The 14,148-nt window shown below is 51.0% G+C and overlaps 4 protein-coding genes across 4 annotated transcripts; 1 reads left to right on the forward strand and 3 right to left on the reverse strand.

Annotated features, from left to right (window-relative positions):
* Positions 1 to 1,860: 1,860 nt before the first annotated feature.
* Positions 1,861 to 2,481, reverse strand: PV08_07583 (uncharacterized protein; the record flags this gene model as incomplete). The annotated part of the gene is made up of 3 exons (XM_016381912.1): positions 1,861 to 2,116; positions 2,199 to 2,350; positions 2,470 to 2,481. 3 exons carry the CDS (start codon positions 2,479 to 2,481, stop codon positions 1,861 to 1,863), a joined length of 420 nt encoding a protein of 139 aa, XP_016235014.1.
* A 3,822-nt stretch (positions 2,482 to 6,303) lies between these two features.
* On the reverse strand, positions 6,304 to 7,672 carry PV08_07584 (uncharacterized protein; the record flags this gene model as incomplete). Its single annotated transcript, XM_016381913.1, has 4 exons — positions 6,304 to 6,669; positions 6,728 to 7,226; positions 7,286 to 7,603; positions 7,659 to 7,672. 4 exons carry the CDS (start codon positions 7,670 to 7,672, stop codon positions 6,304 to 6,306), a joined length of 1,197 nt encoding a protein of 398 aa, XP_016235015.1.
* Positions 7,673 to 9,226: 1,554 nt separating this feature from the next.
* On the forward strand, positions 9,227 to 10,223 carry PV08_07585 (uncharacterized protein; the record flags this gene model as incomplete). Its single annotated transcript, XM_016381914.1, has 2 exons — positions 9,227 to 9,765; positions 9,893 to 10,223. The coding sequence occupies 2 exons, from the start codon at positions 9,227 to 9,229 to the stop codon at positions 10,221 to 10,223; spliced, it is 870 nt and encodes a 289-aa protein (XP_016235016.1).
* A 204-nt stretch (positions 10,224 to 10,427) lies between these two features.
* Positions 10,428 to 14,006, reverse strand: PV08_07586 (uncharacterized protein; the record flags this gene model as incomplete). The annotated part of the gene is made up of 10 exons (XM_016381915.1): positions 10,428 to 11,042; positions 11,154 to 11,562; positions 11,671 to 11,831; positions 11,957 to 12,077; positions 12,125 to 12,224; positions 12,294 to 12,401; positions 12,493 to 12,761; positions 12,803 to 12,959; positions 13,018 to 13,484; positions 13,555 to 14,006. The coding sequence occupies 10 exons, from the start codon at positions 14,004 to 14,006 to the stop codon at positions 10,428 to 10,430; spliced, it is 2,859 nt and encodes a 952-aa protein (XP_016235017.1).
* Between the last annotated feature and the right edge of the window lie 142 nt (positions 14,007 to 14,148).

Genomic DNA, 14,148 nt, shown 5'->3' on the forward strand with positions numbered 1-14,148 from the left:
ATGCGTTTAAGTACGAGGACAAGTACCCTTGAGAGCGTTCCCATCTAGTCTCCATTTTTGGCTCCCCTGCTTCTTTCTTTCATGGCCATTCCGAACTGCTACCCAGGTGGTTTTTCTACTCTATTTTTTTTGGCTATTTGAATGACACCATCTACCGTCACTTGAATACGTGACAAGTTTTTGACATTGCTGGTTGGTCAAGACAAGAAAAGGGAAAGGCAAAAGAGAGAGTCTTGAATCAGATATCCCAGTACTCCGTCGGGTACAATAGGCGGACCTATAGCACTGACATGGCCAGATAGCCCCTGCGGCACTGACACAGCGGTCGAGATTTGGATTGAAGAGGAACCACTCAGGAGGATGGGCGACGTGAGGGAGGGAGGGTTAGGCCGCTCGTTCAACTTAGCCCCAGCAGCAGCAATACACTCGACGGGCCACCTGATTGTTTTCTTGAGGACGTCAGAAGCACGGTTTCGAGGACGGAGATTTGGCCAGATATGCTTGACCAAGTCTCTACTGGGGCGTAAACTCCAGTCACGTCTCGAAGGCCAGGTACTTGTATGATGACTTACCTAGATACATACCTTACTAGTCAATGTACCATCACTTGGAAGAATGTCTCACATACTTGGTCTCGACGTCGATCGTTCAACCAGCTGAACAGGGTCTCAGTGAACGACAACGGTGCTGACAATAGAAAATCTAGAAGCCATAATCTTGAGTCCCCTCTCGTCATTCTTACTAGACACAAAACAACAGCCCTGTTCAGCCTGGGTGAGTTCTGTCTTCTGGTGGAAATATTGTTGCGGCCTCTCTCCCTCTATCAAAGTATCATGCACATACCCACATCAACCTCCAGCTTCACACCGCGTTAGACACAACATCTAATGCTTTCTTTCCGTGCACCATCGAACAAAGCGCTCCTGCTCCTTGACCTTGAGCTCTTCCCATTCGCATCTTGGACCAATACTGGCGGTACTCTCTCTGAGTATCGCATCACTCCCAAATATGCCTAAATCGCGAGGATGCTGGCGTACTGTGTCTGCTAACTTGTACAACAAATAACAAGTTCAGTATTGCTGTATCGAGGATGTTGACTATCAACTTTGGCTGCACCCGAGTATTGTCGAGCACCCCTTAACAAATCGTGTCACGGCGGGGCGCTGGCGCTGGCGCAGGCACTGGCAATCGAGAGCAAGCGTGGTATTCACAATTTATATTTGATCTTAATGGTTGATTTGCCGCAATGCATGTCTTAGTATTCGTTCATGGCCGGGCTCATAACCCCACGTTCGCACGACATTCGACGTGAAGGGTTTGATCGGAAGAAGGACGAAATGACAGTTGAAAACGATGGTACTGCGTTGGTGCGAGCGCCATGTTGTTGCTGGACTTGGAATGTTGACGAAGGATCCGCGGTGGATGAGCTCGAAGTAACATTCGCAATAAAAGCAAAGTCGCAAGGTCAATCAAAGAACGAGAAAAGCCTATTCGATGTAACAATGGTCGCAAGATCAGAGAGGGAAAGGAAGGAAACTTAGCTTGCAATGGCGACCACTCCACGTCCACAAAACCAGTCACGACATGAAGCGCAATTTTTCCAGTCTGTTCCTTGCTTGAAACTTGTTCTGTGCAAGGTGGCCCCTCAACACAGGATATCAAAGTTTCGGTATCAATGATCTAATCTGAAAGGAAAGAATCTTTCGTCCTCTGGCAAGAGGGAGGTAGTCCACGCCAGTCCATGCATCGCAAATTTCTTCGAAATTCACATTCTGTAACAAGCCCAACGTCGTTGATTGATACCAAAACAGCCACCATTATGAGCTGCAGGCGTAGTCGTAGGAAAGTCGTCAACAGGCTTCAAGACTCTGCGTAGAATCGTTTCATGAGCCCTTCCACCACCTTGTACGCTTTCTTGGCCTCTTCAAGACTTTCACCGATCATTCTCAAACACTTGGCCTCGTCAGGTTCGTCAACCTCACCAGTCTCATTCTTCTTGTGACCATAATGTTGAATCTTCTCGCATTCGTCTTTGACTTTGGTGAAGCCTAGTGTAGCAGATGATCCTTTGAGGAAATGGCCGAGGCTAGAGAGTTCTGGTAGGTTCTTCTCCTCCCTGCAAATAGATGACATGATTTGATTAGCATGCCATAACACGCCCACACGGATCAAAGTAGAATGTGTTTGAGCCAACTCACATCGCATCGTCCATTTTCTTAAATGTCGTGTCCGCTTGTTCCAAAAACCCAAAGACTATTGACCTGCTGAAATCACGTTCATCTTCTTCGTCCATATCGAGAATCTGCTCGAAGGTGGCCTTGTCAACGGCATCGCCGAAATCGAAATCTCCCTATACAGGCAGAGCAGAGCAGATCAGCGACAAAAGCGAGGAAAATGAGGGCGGGTGATGTTCGACATTGCGTTCTCTCGGAGTGTTCATCTACCTGGAATTATCACGGGTAAGCTCACCTCTTCAGACATCTTGATTGTAAACTCTGACGGTGATTGTGTAGTAACAGGGTTGGAACTGCCGAATTTTAATCGAACTTCAGACGTATCGGACTTTGCTCACGACTAGCTTTTTGTTGCTCCTAGTCGGTATCGCAATTGGAAGGTGAAATGGCGGTTGGTGCTACAGTCGGCCTGTAGTGCATCCTGTCAGCATTTTTGATCTATGCTTGGTTCTTTGAGCATTTGACGGCGAGAACAACAACACCACAGAAGAGTCGGAGACCGTGAGGCAAAAGTTGAGGAGGAGACAGATTTTAAGAGGTGTACGGGCAAAAGCCCAATAAGAAAGACAAGGACATACAGCGGTTGACCAGGTAAGGCTGGACAACAAGGCTGGGATTGGCGGGCAAGCTGAAGATCGAACGAGGATGGATGCAGTGAAAGGAGAGGCTCGATGATTTTCCAAACGAAAATGGATGATGGGATTTTGGATCGTAATGGGCTCAAGAAGGTGTGAGGTTGGATCTCCGGGAAAGGAAAGTGACGTACAACGGACCTGGACGTAGAGCGCTGATCTCAAAGCTAGTACAACCCACGTCTCTCACAAGTCCCTGGATCAGGCGACGACGCGAATCATACAACTGCTGGTGTCGAGGGTGTCCGTGTGCGTGTCGCAAAAGTTGAGGAAGACCAGAGGTATGGGGAATTCAGAGACACACCTTCGACGCGATCGTTGGATTGTTTTGAGGCTGAATTGCTACCGAGAACCCAGTCAGTACAGGGTTCGGAAGGAGGGGCAAACCCCATCACTGGTTGGGTTTCTCAAGTTCTCCCACTGATGTGCGCTTCTAAGGTGTGGTAATTCACATACTCGTATTACGCGGACTCGAATACACACCTCCAAGCTATCCAATCTCTGCCTTCCGCGGCCTACGTGAAACGATCCCCTCAGAACTCGGCAGAATCGGCTGCTCGAGGTTGGGGAGCTGTTGGCGGTTTTGCGGACAACTCGCGTAAGATCTCGCACCGGTAGATGCAGATCAGTCACAATCAGTGGAATGAGACACAAGCGGGGCCACAGCGATGCCAAAAGGTCAACAGCAGTGATCAGGAACCCAGCGGGCGATCGGAGGAGAACACTCGATTGACAGGGAAAAGAGAGTCTCGGTCCTGTTGTGAAGACAACTTTATGAAAAGTTTTAAGAGCCAGGCAAGGAGGAAGACAAGATATCGTTCTCAAGGCTGAGGGGTAATAACGTCGACACCACGGCGACAAATACAAATCCAAAGCGGAAGAAGGGCTGCAAAAAAATTCTGCGGCGAGTCCTCAATCACGGAAGCAGTATAATATGGAGCCTCCTCGGGCGCGGGACGGCTGCGTCTTCCTAAGGCCGGCGAGGGCCCTGGTTGGCGCTGTCGAACTTGCAGCGTGAACCTCACTAACGTAGAAAGCCTCCCACGCAGCGCTCATGCGGGCTCCTTCGAGGATGGGCTCACTGTCCATCAAGATCCCCGGTCTGGCTTTACCGCCAACTGTGTCGATACAATGAAGCTTACAACTGGCGTCAGCTGTGTCTTCTGAATTCACAACAATGTCCACGATAATCCTGTAAGGGACCAGACGAGCTGTCGACGCTTCCGAGGATTGATGACATAGCTGCCAATAGACTATCATAAGACCCAAACTCAGGACGAACCGATGGCCATAGGGAGATGCGCGCGCAAGGAGCGCCTCCTTCCCGCCACCTTAACGACCCTCACTCTACACCCTTCTCCTCCTGCGTAGTAACACTACCCAACTGCATCGCGTCAGACAAACTCGCAATCAAGCTATCAATATAGCAGGCGCCGCTGCGATCACTGAAGTGGAACATGGCAAGCTGACGGCATGCTGGTGCTACAAGAACAGCCATGATTCTGCGGCCATGCTCAGTCCATTCCATGTGTGGTTTTTGAATCAAACAGCGAACGGAAAAGCAGAGTGGGAGGGGGCTTTGACTCCCGAAAGAAAAGGTGGCCGCCCCTCGCTGCTGCTCCGTAGGGACTGATCAGTGATCACTGATTATAAGTCATCCAACTCTCTGCCATGAGGGACGAGGTACCTATTCCCGCCTGTCAGTACGGCGTCTAACTTTCTACCTGACCCTGGCCTGCGGGATGACGTCTTTGAGCAGCACAGGGTCGCACGCGAGATTTCCGAACCGGAGTGTGAGAGTCTAATGCCATAATGTCTTAAGGGGGAGAAGAGCAGACTCGTGAAGATGGTAGAGACACAGTCAGACTGCCGTCAACAACGTCGAAGTCTACTTACATGAGATGGTCGAAGCACACTTCTGGCATTCCTATTGTTGACCCTCAAGACTCGTCCTCCACCGGGCGCCGGCAACTGCAAAGAAAGGAAAACGCCCACGAGCTAGGGCCAGGAGGAGGGTGATGTCAACGCGCAGGTGGCGTCCATTCCGCACGATAAGTGGCACAAATCACCATTCGGCTGCCGTGTTTTACTCGTACTTGTAGCTACCTCGAGCCTAGCGTCATCACACCCGGGAGTGTTGAGTTGGGGGCTTGTGAGACCAGCAGATACCTCAGATAATAGATTGCCAGACTGCGAGATAACCTTCCAGGTCTCTAGTTAGGCAACTTTTGCTGTACACCGCCCCCGCCCTCTCACCCCTTGCACCCCATTACTCGGTACAAACCCTGGTACGAGTACCAGGGACCTGCTGGACGTACCAATCAGGTAAACTGCGTGGTTATACGAGCAAAAGGTCATCCCATCATTAAAATCATAACAATTGAGGGGTTGATGGAAGCCCGGTCAGTGGACGCCACTACGGATGGATGCCTCGTCGCGCACAGAGACACGACTGCTGGCTCTAGCTCGCGTGACTTTGACGGGCCGCATCGACCCTGGGATCCCTGACCCTGGGAGTGGAATGGAAAGAAAAAGGAAATGTAACGATACTACTCGTAGCCACCTATCACCCCTGGTGAGTTATTACTTGTGCGAGTATTGTAAATGCCTGGTCAATGCTGCCAGCCATAATGGCCCACAAAGCGAAAATAAGACCTACTGGTCAGGTAGAGTAGGGTAGGTATTGTAGGCACAAGTATGCCAATGTTGAGGCTCACCAACTGACGCAAAGTCCCTGCCGTTGCTTGTATCGGAGACTCCTAGCTGCCTTAGTTAGTCCTCGTACCGGGGTCTGAGAAAACACTTTCCTCGGTAGGTAACCAGGTAGTGCTCAGCGACTGGGTCGAGTAAACGCTCCCACCTCGAGAACTTGCTTAGGGACCACTTCGGATGTTAGCCGTAGCTGCACCGTCGCCGGATGCGCGCATGGCAGGTCCCTGAGGCCACTAGGCATAGATACATACATTGTACATACATGTAGATTACCTGCGGCGCGTGAGCGCAGCTGTGAACCTTTGCAGGAACTCAGATTGTAAACTGGACCCCTGGTTCCCCAGTTCTACAGTATTACACAATATGCGATGTTCGCTTTCGGGTAAAGTGCCCGTGTCCAGGCCGCCGACTTCTTTGGCTATTGAGGGTAATTAGTACCCTTTCTTTGGCGTAACTTTGGCTTGTGGCCGAGAGTCTGTTCGTTTATTGGAGTATGTTCAACAAAACTGACTCCACGTCCGAAAATCCTTCGATTCCTTACTGGAATATGTACACTTCGACATATTGAAAGGCGGAGGTGATATCTTGTCTAGATGGGCCGCCGCCCAGGGCCTCAGTTTTGAGCTGTGTTGCACACTATCTCTTGCTTGCCATGATCACTTGGTCATTCTCTTCTCTTTGAATTCCAACAGCAGCATGCGGACAGGAGCGAGATGTTTTCTCCCTCAGGGCGTCTGTCTACGCGATGTCTGTTCGTCCGAAGCATCAGTCTCAAGCTCTTCTCTCCTCCTCTTGCGCATGCGGGTCGCGGCCCTTTTGGCACTCAAAGCCCTCCTCGACGCGCCTTTGATCACAAACCATTTGGGGCTGCTCTCTAGAGACTCCACAGAGTCTTCGCCGGAGGGAAGAGGCGACAGATCCATTTGGGCGCCACGGAAGGACTCCGCACGACTCAACCAAGGTTCCAAATGTTTAATGACAAAGCTGCGATGTTCACTGATGGCGTAAGCGTGAATTTGATTGACAATACATATCAGATCGTAGGCACGACTGAACTCCTTGATGTTTCCAGTCCAAATTGTTTCCACGAACTGTTGCGATTGGGTTGCGTCAGATTTCGACGGTGCGAGGATTTGGAGGGATACGTACACATTCATTGAGGAAGTGCCAGGCGACAAATACTTCCCAGTAAGCGCCACACGAGAGAAACGCGAAGAGTTGATATTTTTTGCTCTCTCTCGATTGGTATTCACTTACATTGGCAGGATTGCGAGCCAAGTCGTCCAGCATCGCCAGATACACCCGACAAGCGTGGTAAATTTGGTCTCTAGCTTGCTCAATTGTCGCTCCCTTCTTGGCCTCGTAAACAGCAAAAGGGAAGAGAATATCAGTCTTCCCCCACACGCCGTCGACTATCAGCCCGCCTTCATGATTAATCATTTGCGCAACGAGACGATCCTGTAAGAGTGTGCGGTCTGGCTGCATGCCACTGTGGTCTTCAGTACAATCGGTGACGTGGCAGTTGAAGCCGTGGGTAATGTCAAAATCATCGTATGATCTGAGCCCCATCGTTGCGTCTGGTATTCGCTGTTCGACAGACACGTTATCATGCTCATCCTTAACGATAAATTCATAAGGTCTCTTATCACTTTTATCAAGTCAGCGTCTGTTTAGAAGATTATGGTGGAGTTATAGAAGGAGACTGACATTCGAAGCCTCTTATCATCCGAAATAGAATTGAATACAAACCGCCAGGCATCTACTTCCCAGCAGAATTCAGATGCTTTGTATAGAGTATTTCCAATTGCTCGCAGAGACAAGGCGCTTGCACTCTTGTCCAGCTCTTGTTGTTTTGCCTCGTTCAGTTGATCTCTGTACAGCGGAATGTCAAGGATCGGGCAAAATTTACACCATCTCCGTGCCATCGGCTCCAAGAGAAAGCTGACTGACTGTCTCGAAACCGATATGCTCGGGAAAGGTTCCGGGACCATTGGTCTCCTTCGTTCCCTCGGCACAAATGAGGCCCTTGAACGGCACAAATTAGAATGAAGACAGCTACACGGCATTGGAGAAAACGTACCGTTCCGACGGCATCGCTGTCCTGGTTTGGTCTCACAATTGATACACCCAGTTCTGCTGTTTGATTAGTTTAACGCAGACTGTGGGAAGTGAAAGTCTTGGTAAGTTGGAAATGAATGAGTGATATACCTGTTCTAAGCGCCGTAACAGGATAGACCGAACAGGCTGAACAGGCAGAACATCCACTATATTGGCCTTTTGCACGTGCTTCGCAGCCCAAAGTGCGTGGTTTCCAGCGCCTTCAAATGGGATGAATCTGGGCTGCCCATGTGCTAGGGCGAGAGCACCGCCTCGCAGATTTGTGTCTCAGAGACACCCTTCAAGCCTACCACTGGGATCATCATCTCGTCCCTCCCGTAACGCGTCTGAAAATTCCGGGGCGCTGGGAGCATGCTGGAAGAATAACACCGCAGAACCGTCCGAAGAGGTTAAATGCTTGCGTCGTTTGTGGCAGGATTGGGGAGAAGAGTGCCATGCGCCAGGCGATTAGGCAGCGGCGCCGCAGCAGGGAATTAAGCTGTGCAGTGAGTATATCTCAGAAGTCACGGGCCTACCTGGTAGGCAAGTGAAGCCGATAGCCGGGTATCAGGATTCCATCCTTCAGGTCTCTGTCGATGGAAATAACTAGTCAAAAGGACTAGAGACTAGTTAGTTGCAGAGGGCTGTTACCATTGAGTCCTGGAGCGCGAGCGCAGGCAGTGACGAGAATAGGAACTAGCCCCGATTAGGTTGACGCGACTACTTGCATTGTACTGTACATAGATAGAGGTCGAAGTGCGTGAAACTGGGGGCCAGAAACAAAACCCTCGGCTCAGCATCCCGCTCAAAGGCTCCTCAATGAGGCTCAGCTAAAGCTCAGGTTGACGCAGTCTTCGCTCACACTCTAGGATCAAACCATCTATGGCAAGTATGTTTTTCACTCTCGAGTATTCGAGGTTGCCTGTAGGTATGAGTACCCAGGCACTATGGCTGGGGAACCGCACCCAAGAGGAACGGGCACTTTGCGGCATTGGTAACTGTGCAGCCGCGCTCTGAGATTGTACCCGGCACGTTGACGTCGGCAGCGACTGACGTTCTCGCTACTGCTGTACATGACCTCCTACTTTTACTGAGTGGGACAGTCACCTGAAACGCCATCCATCACCTCGATCGAGCTCGCAAGACGCGGGCTCCGTCGAAGAGTATTTGGCTGATCGCCTTTCTTGGTTCCCTCAGGACGTTTCCTGCGCAGTTCAGAACATTGTCTCGATGTGCCATGGTTGCGCATCCCATCCATTTAAGTTGACGCCTCAGCCACAGTGAGGGCGGTTAGGCGGCCCTAACAAATGCGGAGGATGAAATACTCCGTACGGGTTGGGCGAACGCGGCTGACGGCTGCTTGACTAGCACTGCATGAGTGCTGGCTCTTCAGCTAGCCGGGATCGTGTAATGGCCTTGCATTGCTGTCATTCTTTTATTTGTCCTTTCATTTTCGTTCTCATTTAATCTAGCATCCAGAGGGAGAGGAAGAGAGATCAGCAAGGCACTACCTGCTCGACACCAACGTTTCGCCAATTCAACCATCTCCTCATGGAAAAAGTCTGGTTCAAGCTCCGTCAGCCGGACTATCGGCCGGAAGACGATGACAGCATGGGAACCAGCAAAGAGACGAGCCCCCTTTGCCTGGGGCACTTCATCTCAGACCTCAAGAACTTGGACTTTCCCCTTAACAGGGGCGAGATTGAGGAGTTCCCAGTCAACATGAAGGTCTATCAGTCCAGCACCCTCCATTTCCAGTGGAAGGATTCACAGGAAGCCCAGACAGGCGGTGGTTTAGGAGCTGGAGCGCCAATTGCTGCGGCAATGGGGTTGGTGATAAAAGCGAGCGCCCAGGCTCTTTTCCGTCACGAGGTCGAGCACTGGGAGGAGTACGACCAGCTCGACACCTATATCGTCCAACCTGACAGGATCTATGTGTCTGAGTGCCTCGAAGGTAATAAGCTGGCAAACTATATCAAGGACAAAAAATCATGGTCCATGTTCATGGTCACCGGTGTCAAAGTGGCCCGCAAGGGCAAAATGACTACATCCAAGTCGAGGCATTCTGAGGCAAGTGGTGAGCTTGAAGGGTAAGTGCTTGTATACTGTGCCTGATTTTCTATTCGCTGCCCGAACCCATCAAGAAATTTGAATATTCTTCAGTGATATTGTGGCTCAAAGGACTCAAGCTGACCTTTGTGACCAAACTCACTGCAGAGATGTCCCGACAGTTGCCTCGGCCAAGGGTAATATCACGGTAGCCCGTGGAAAGTCGGAGCAGTTTGGAGGCTCGGTGATTTCGGACTTCATCTGGGCAGTACGCCTTGCCAAAATCTCCAAGGGCATACTGATGAAGGATTGGTCACTGGCGCCGTATACTAAGCGAGCGACGATGGACACGGGCGACGAGGAACAGGTCGATCTCGTCGGCACCGTAGCTGCTGAGGGTTTAGGGAGTTTCCGAGTCATCGAGGACGCCGAGTTGGATGAAGCCTTCGTGCTGGACGATGAGCCGCTTCCGCCAGAAGAGGAAAGGGAGACTGAGTAGCCTCAAGGAGGTTTGAACAGGTCCCAGGAGCAAATTGGTTAAGCTGCGGGTAGATTTAAGGAAGCGGTCGGGCAAAAATGAAGACGAGAGCAATACTCCCAAGGACTGAATGAACCTGACTTTGCGTCAAACTTCCAAATCGTGAAGATGAGCAGTCCTACCGTTTCATCAATTTATCATCCACCATCCATTGATTCAATTTACTCATCCCGCTCCCAGAGCCCCTTCCATGATGCCGACAAGATATTCAAGTACCCGGGCCCTGTTCTGGGCCCTATCGTCCGGATCGTTTCTCTTTCTCGCTTGATCAAGAAGCCTCAGTGGACGGATGCACTCGTACTCACTATCCATGTTCGCCAGCGCCTTGAAGATGGCCGTCATGCCCATGTGCGACCGCGGCTGGACGACGTCCTCAAATGCCCCACGGCACCCCGGCTGCCGGGCGAAATCGACGATACGCGCGGCAAAGCCGGCCGCAATCGCAGTTGACGCCGAGGTGCCGTTGACGGGCTCTTTCTCGGGAGATGAGCGGATGTCCTCGCCTAGGAAGGCGAAGTTGTGCGCGTTCGCGATGCTCGGCGGGTTGTACGTCCGCGAATTCTTGAAGCCCGCGTCCGTCGAGAAGATGGCGAAGACCTGGGGTATCCGCGCCGGCCACGCCGCCGGGCTGGAAAAGCTCCAGTTGGCCGCAGACGCGAAGATGAGAACGTTGTTGGTAGCGGCCCGGACGACCGCGTCGTAGAGCTCTTTCGGTGCGTTTTTGAAGCCGGCGGAAATGCTGATGATGTCGACATGGTGCTTGGAAGCCCAAGCAATTGCCTTCCCTCTCCCACGTTGCCGTTAGCAAAAAGGTCTCGTTTTTCCAGAAAATAGCTTTGTGCGGTCGGATTGTGAGAAGGGAGAGAGGCTGTGTGAGAGAGAGGAACTTACATCAGCCATCAGGTACGGCTCGATCTCTTCGTCTGCTTGGTTTGATTTGAAGATTCGGGCGACATACAACGCTGCGTCTCGGTAGACTTTGAGAATGAGCTCGACGGAAGTCGTCCCATGACCGGTGAGATCCTTCATGGGATCGAGAGGCTCATCTGGGTTCCCCATATTGGCCTTGTCTTTGATTCCCTTTCCATCTGGTGACCTGGGCGCAATCACAAAGTCCTTGTACTTAATGATCTGGCGTCTCGCTTTGTGTGAAGGGTTGGAGTCGAATCCGGTGTCTATCACGGCGATCTTGACCGGGTTATACTGGGTGTCTTTTTCGGCCAGATTTTTGGGTGCTTTCAGCACCAAAGTTACCTTTTCAAGCTCGTCGAACCAATTCACTGACGACATTTCATTTATTCTGGTCTCAATGATATAGATATCAGCCTGATTTCCTTTCTTTTCAGATGAATCCGACGCGAGGATGTCGGGATAGAATGACTCCACAGGGAGTCAACAGGTCACCCACCTGGAAATCGCTGGCCCTGGTCCATGGACTGGCCTCGGAGATGTTGGCGGCCTGGGGCTATCTTCAAGTTCCTCCCATGTCTGCCTATTTACCACCATTCGTCCAGAATCGGCGCGGTAGATTGTCCAGACGAAGTGAGAGGGATCAATCCTCGCCGGCCACTCGGCCTGGCCATCTAGGCAGGGAACCGACTCCACTATGGAGGTGTTAGCAACAATTTCTTACCATACGCATTCGACGTGGTGGGAAAGCGTGAAGCCAACTTCCAGTCAGAGCATATGGAGACAGTTTCTGCATTCTGGATCCCTATGAGGCGGTACTTCGCCCTAGGCGCCGACGGATTGTACACCAAGCTGGCATGTGCCCCTAGCAGCCTGGCGGTGCCAGATGGCAAGATATCAGATGCACTATGTCGTTGTAAGCACGCTCTATACGGGGGCTGGGGCTTTCTTACTGTTGGTATACAACTGTTTCTCCCCAAAGAGGCTTCTGGAGCGATTTTTCCAATAATCTGTTCTGCATGTTTTGGATATTGCGGAGAAACACTGTGGCTTCTAAATGGTTACCGGTCAGCAATTTCGCGGATCAAGATCAAAAATCATACATTATGAGATTCGCCGTACCTTTATTATCGCAGAACTCGAAGTGGATTTCGGAACAACGTTGGAGAGTCGTTGCACGACCTTCATGGATGCAGTCAACGTCGGTAATGACAACGTTCAGCGATTTGCCTGGATCCTTAATGACAGTTTCGCGGGATACTGGGTGACTGTTAACGACGGCCTTGGAGATTTTGATAGTCTTAAATAACTGCGACCATACCCTGGACCATGAACCTGTCAAGAGGCTGTGTTTTTGCCGTCTTAGACATTGGATGCCGCTCGCTGAAAAAGATGAAGAAATGCGGTTCATCGAAAAATATCGAAGTACACGGCGAGTCTTCCGAGGCTTCCAACAACTCTTTTGAGACTGAGGCATATTGGAAGATCTGTAAATAACCCAGCTTCCAAGGAACATTGAAGTACGTGCGAGGAGTTCCGCCAGAGACGAACTTGACAGACTGAGTTCTTAGCTTTGGCACAGCAGCTGTCCTGTATCGGGTATTTGATGGTCAGCGATCAGCCTGACTTACTTCACATTAAGAGAGATCGTGGAGTTATACGCCTTCACACGCAGCACTGATACCGTGTCTTCAGACACCTTTAAAACCTCACTGCTGCGGTCGATCTCAGCGGATCTAAGTAACAGTGCCGCCCACCGACTGGACAGGGATTCAAGCTGAGCAAAATCTGCGTTCCTGGATCAGCGCACGGTGATATTGAAGTCCTTCGGAGGTATCCTCCTTACGTGTAGGCTGCAGGTTTGACAAGCGCACTGTGACGAGAGCATTTGGCTTTAGGAGGAGCATCTCCCAAGTTGGGTCTGAATCCGATCCTGTTTCCTCAACGGGGATCAGTCTTTCTTTGAAGACTGCCACATGTGAGCGCAAAGTCATATAGTTGTGGCAACTGATCGAACCCTTGTAGAGCAATGAGCTGCTATGATCTGCGTTGCAACTGCAGACAAACTGGAGGTTTCCTTCTGCGCTATCTGCCTTGGGCAGACTTGCTCGTGGACACACAAGTTGAAAGGTCCTCCGAGGAGGCAATGAGGTTCTGGTCATCCATTCTGCCTCCTCAAGCCTAAATGTGACTCCGTGGTTTGCACTTGAAGAGACCGGTCTGATTGGCTTCAATATTTCTCGATCGTAAAGCCATTTGCAAGATGCATCGAGTCGAGATTGAAGTTGTCTGATGATCGTCGGGGATACGTCACTGAAGTTTCATTGTCAGCTTTAAATTAACGATCTGGAAGAAAAGAAGGGAATTCAAGGAATGTACATACCACTCTATAGCGAACCAGTGTAAAGCCAGTGTCAGGGTGTTGGTATAGTCAAGTAGCTTCTGCGTTATGTTCCTCATCCGCTGTGTACCAACTTCCATCGCATTCGCCTCACCCGCCCCCGCATCGGGTTTCGCATTTCTGACAGGTTCGCCAGCAGCGCCATCCACGGGGACCGATGACTTTGTCAAGTTATTCAACTCCGCTAGTGATTGTTCACATAGCTTCAGCGTCTCCTCGAGGAACCGAAGATAGTCACTGTCAGCGCTCTCATTCCTAGAACGTCTAGAGAGTGCTTGATTGATGCACCGGAGCCTCTGGCTGAGTGAAGAGAGAAGCCACTGGGACGTTTGGGTCTCCTTGACCGCAGATTTCTCAAGTCTGGCAAGGATACTGTCTGAAATTCTCGCGAGGCTCGCTGGATCTGGCAAAAACCCGGAGAACAGCAACGACATGACGCGACTCCGTTCGGCTTCACACTCTTGGACAGGTCTTCGTTTCGACCGGTCACTTTTGCTCTCGAGGCTGAAGAAAAGTGGACGAGGGGACGAGGGGACGGGGGAGCACGCCGCAGGGTCTATCACTTCGACTTCCACC

This window comes from Exophiala spinifera (assembly GCF_000836115.1).
Source record: "Exophiala spinifera strain CBS 89968 unplaced genomic scaffold supercont1.5, whole genome shotgun sequence".
Taxonomy (NCBI): domain Eukaryota; kingdom Fungi; phylum Ascomycota; class Eurotiomycetes; order Chaetothyriales; family Herpotrichiellaceae; genus Exophiala; species Exophiala spinifera.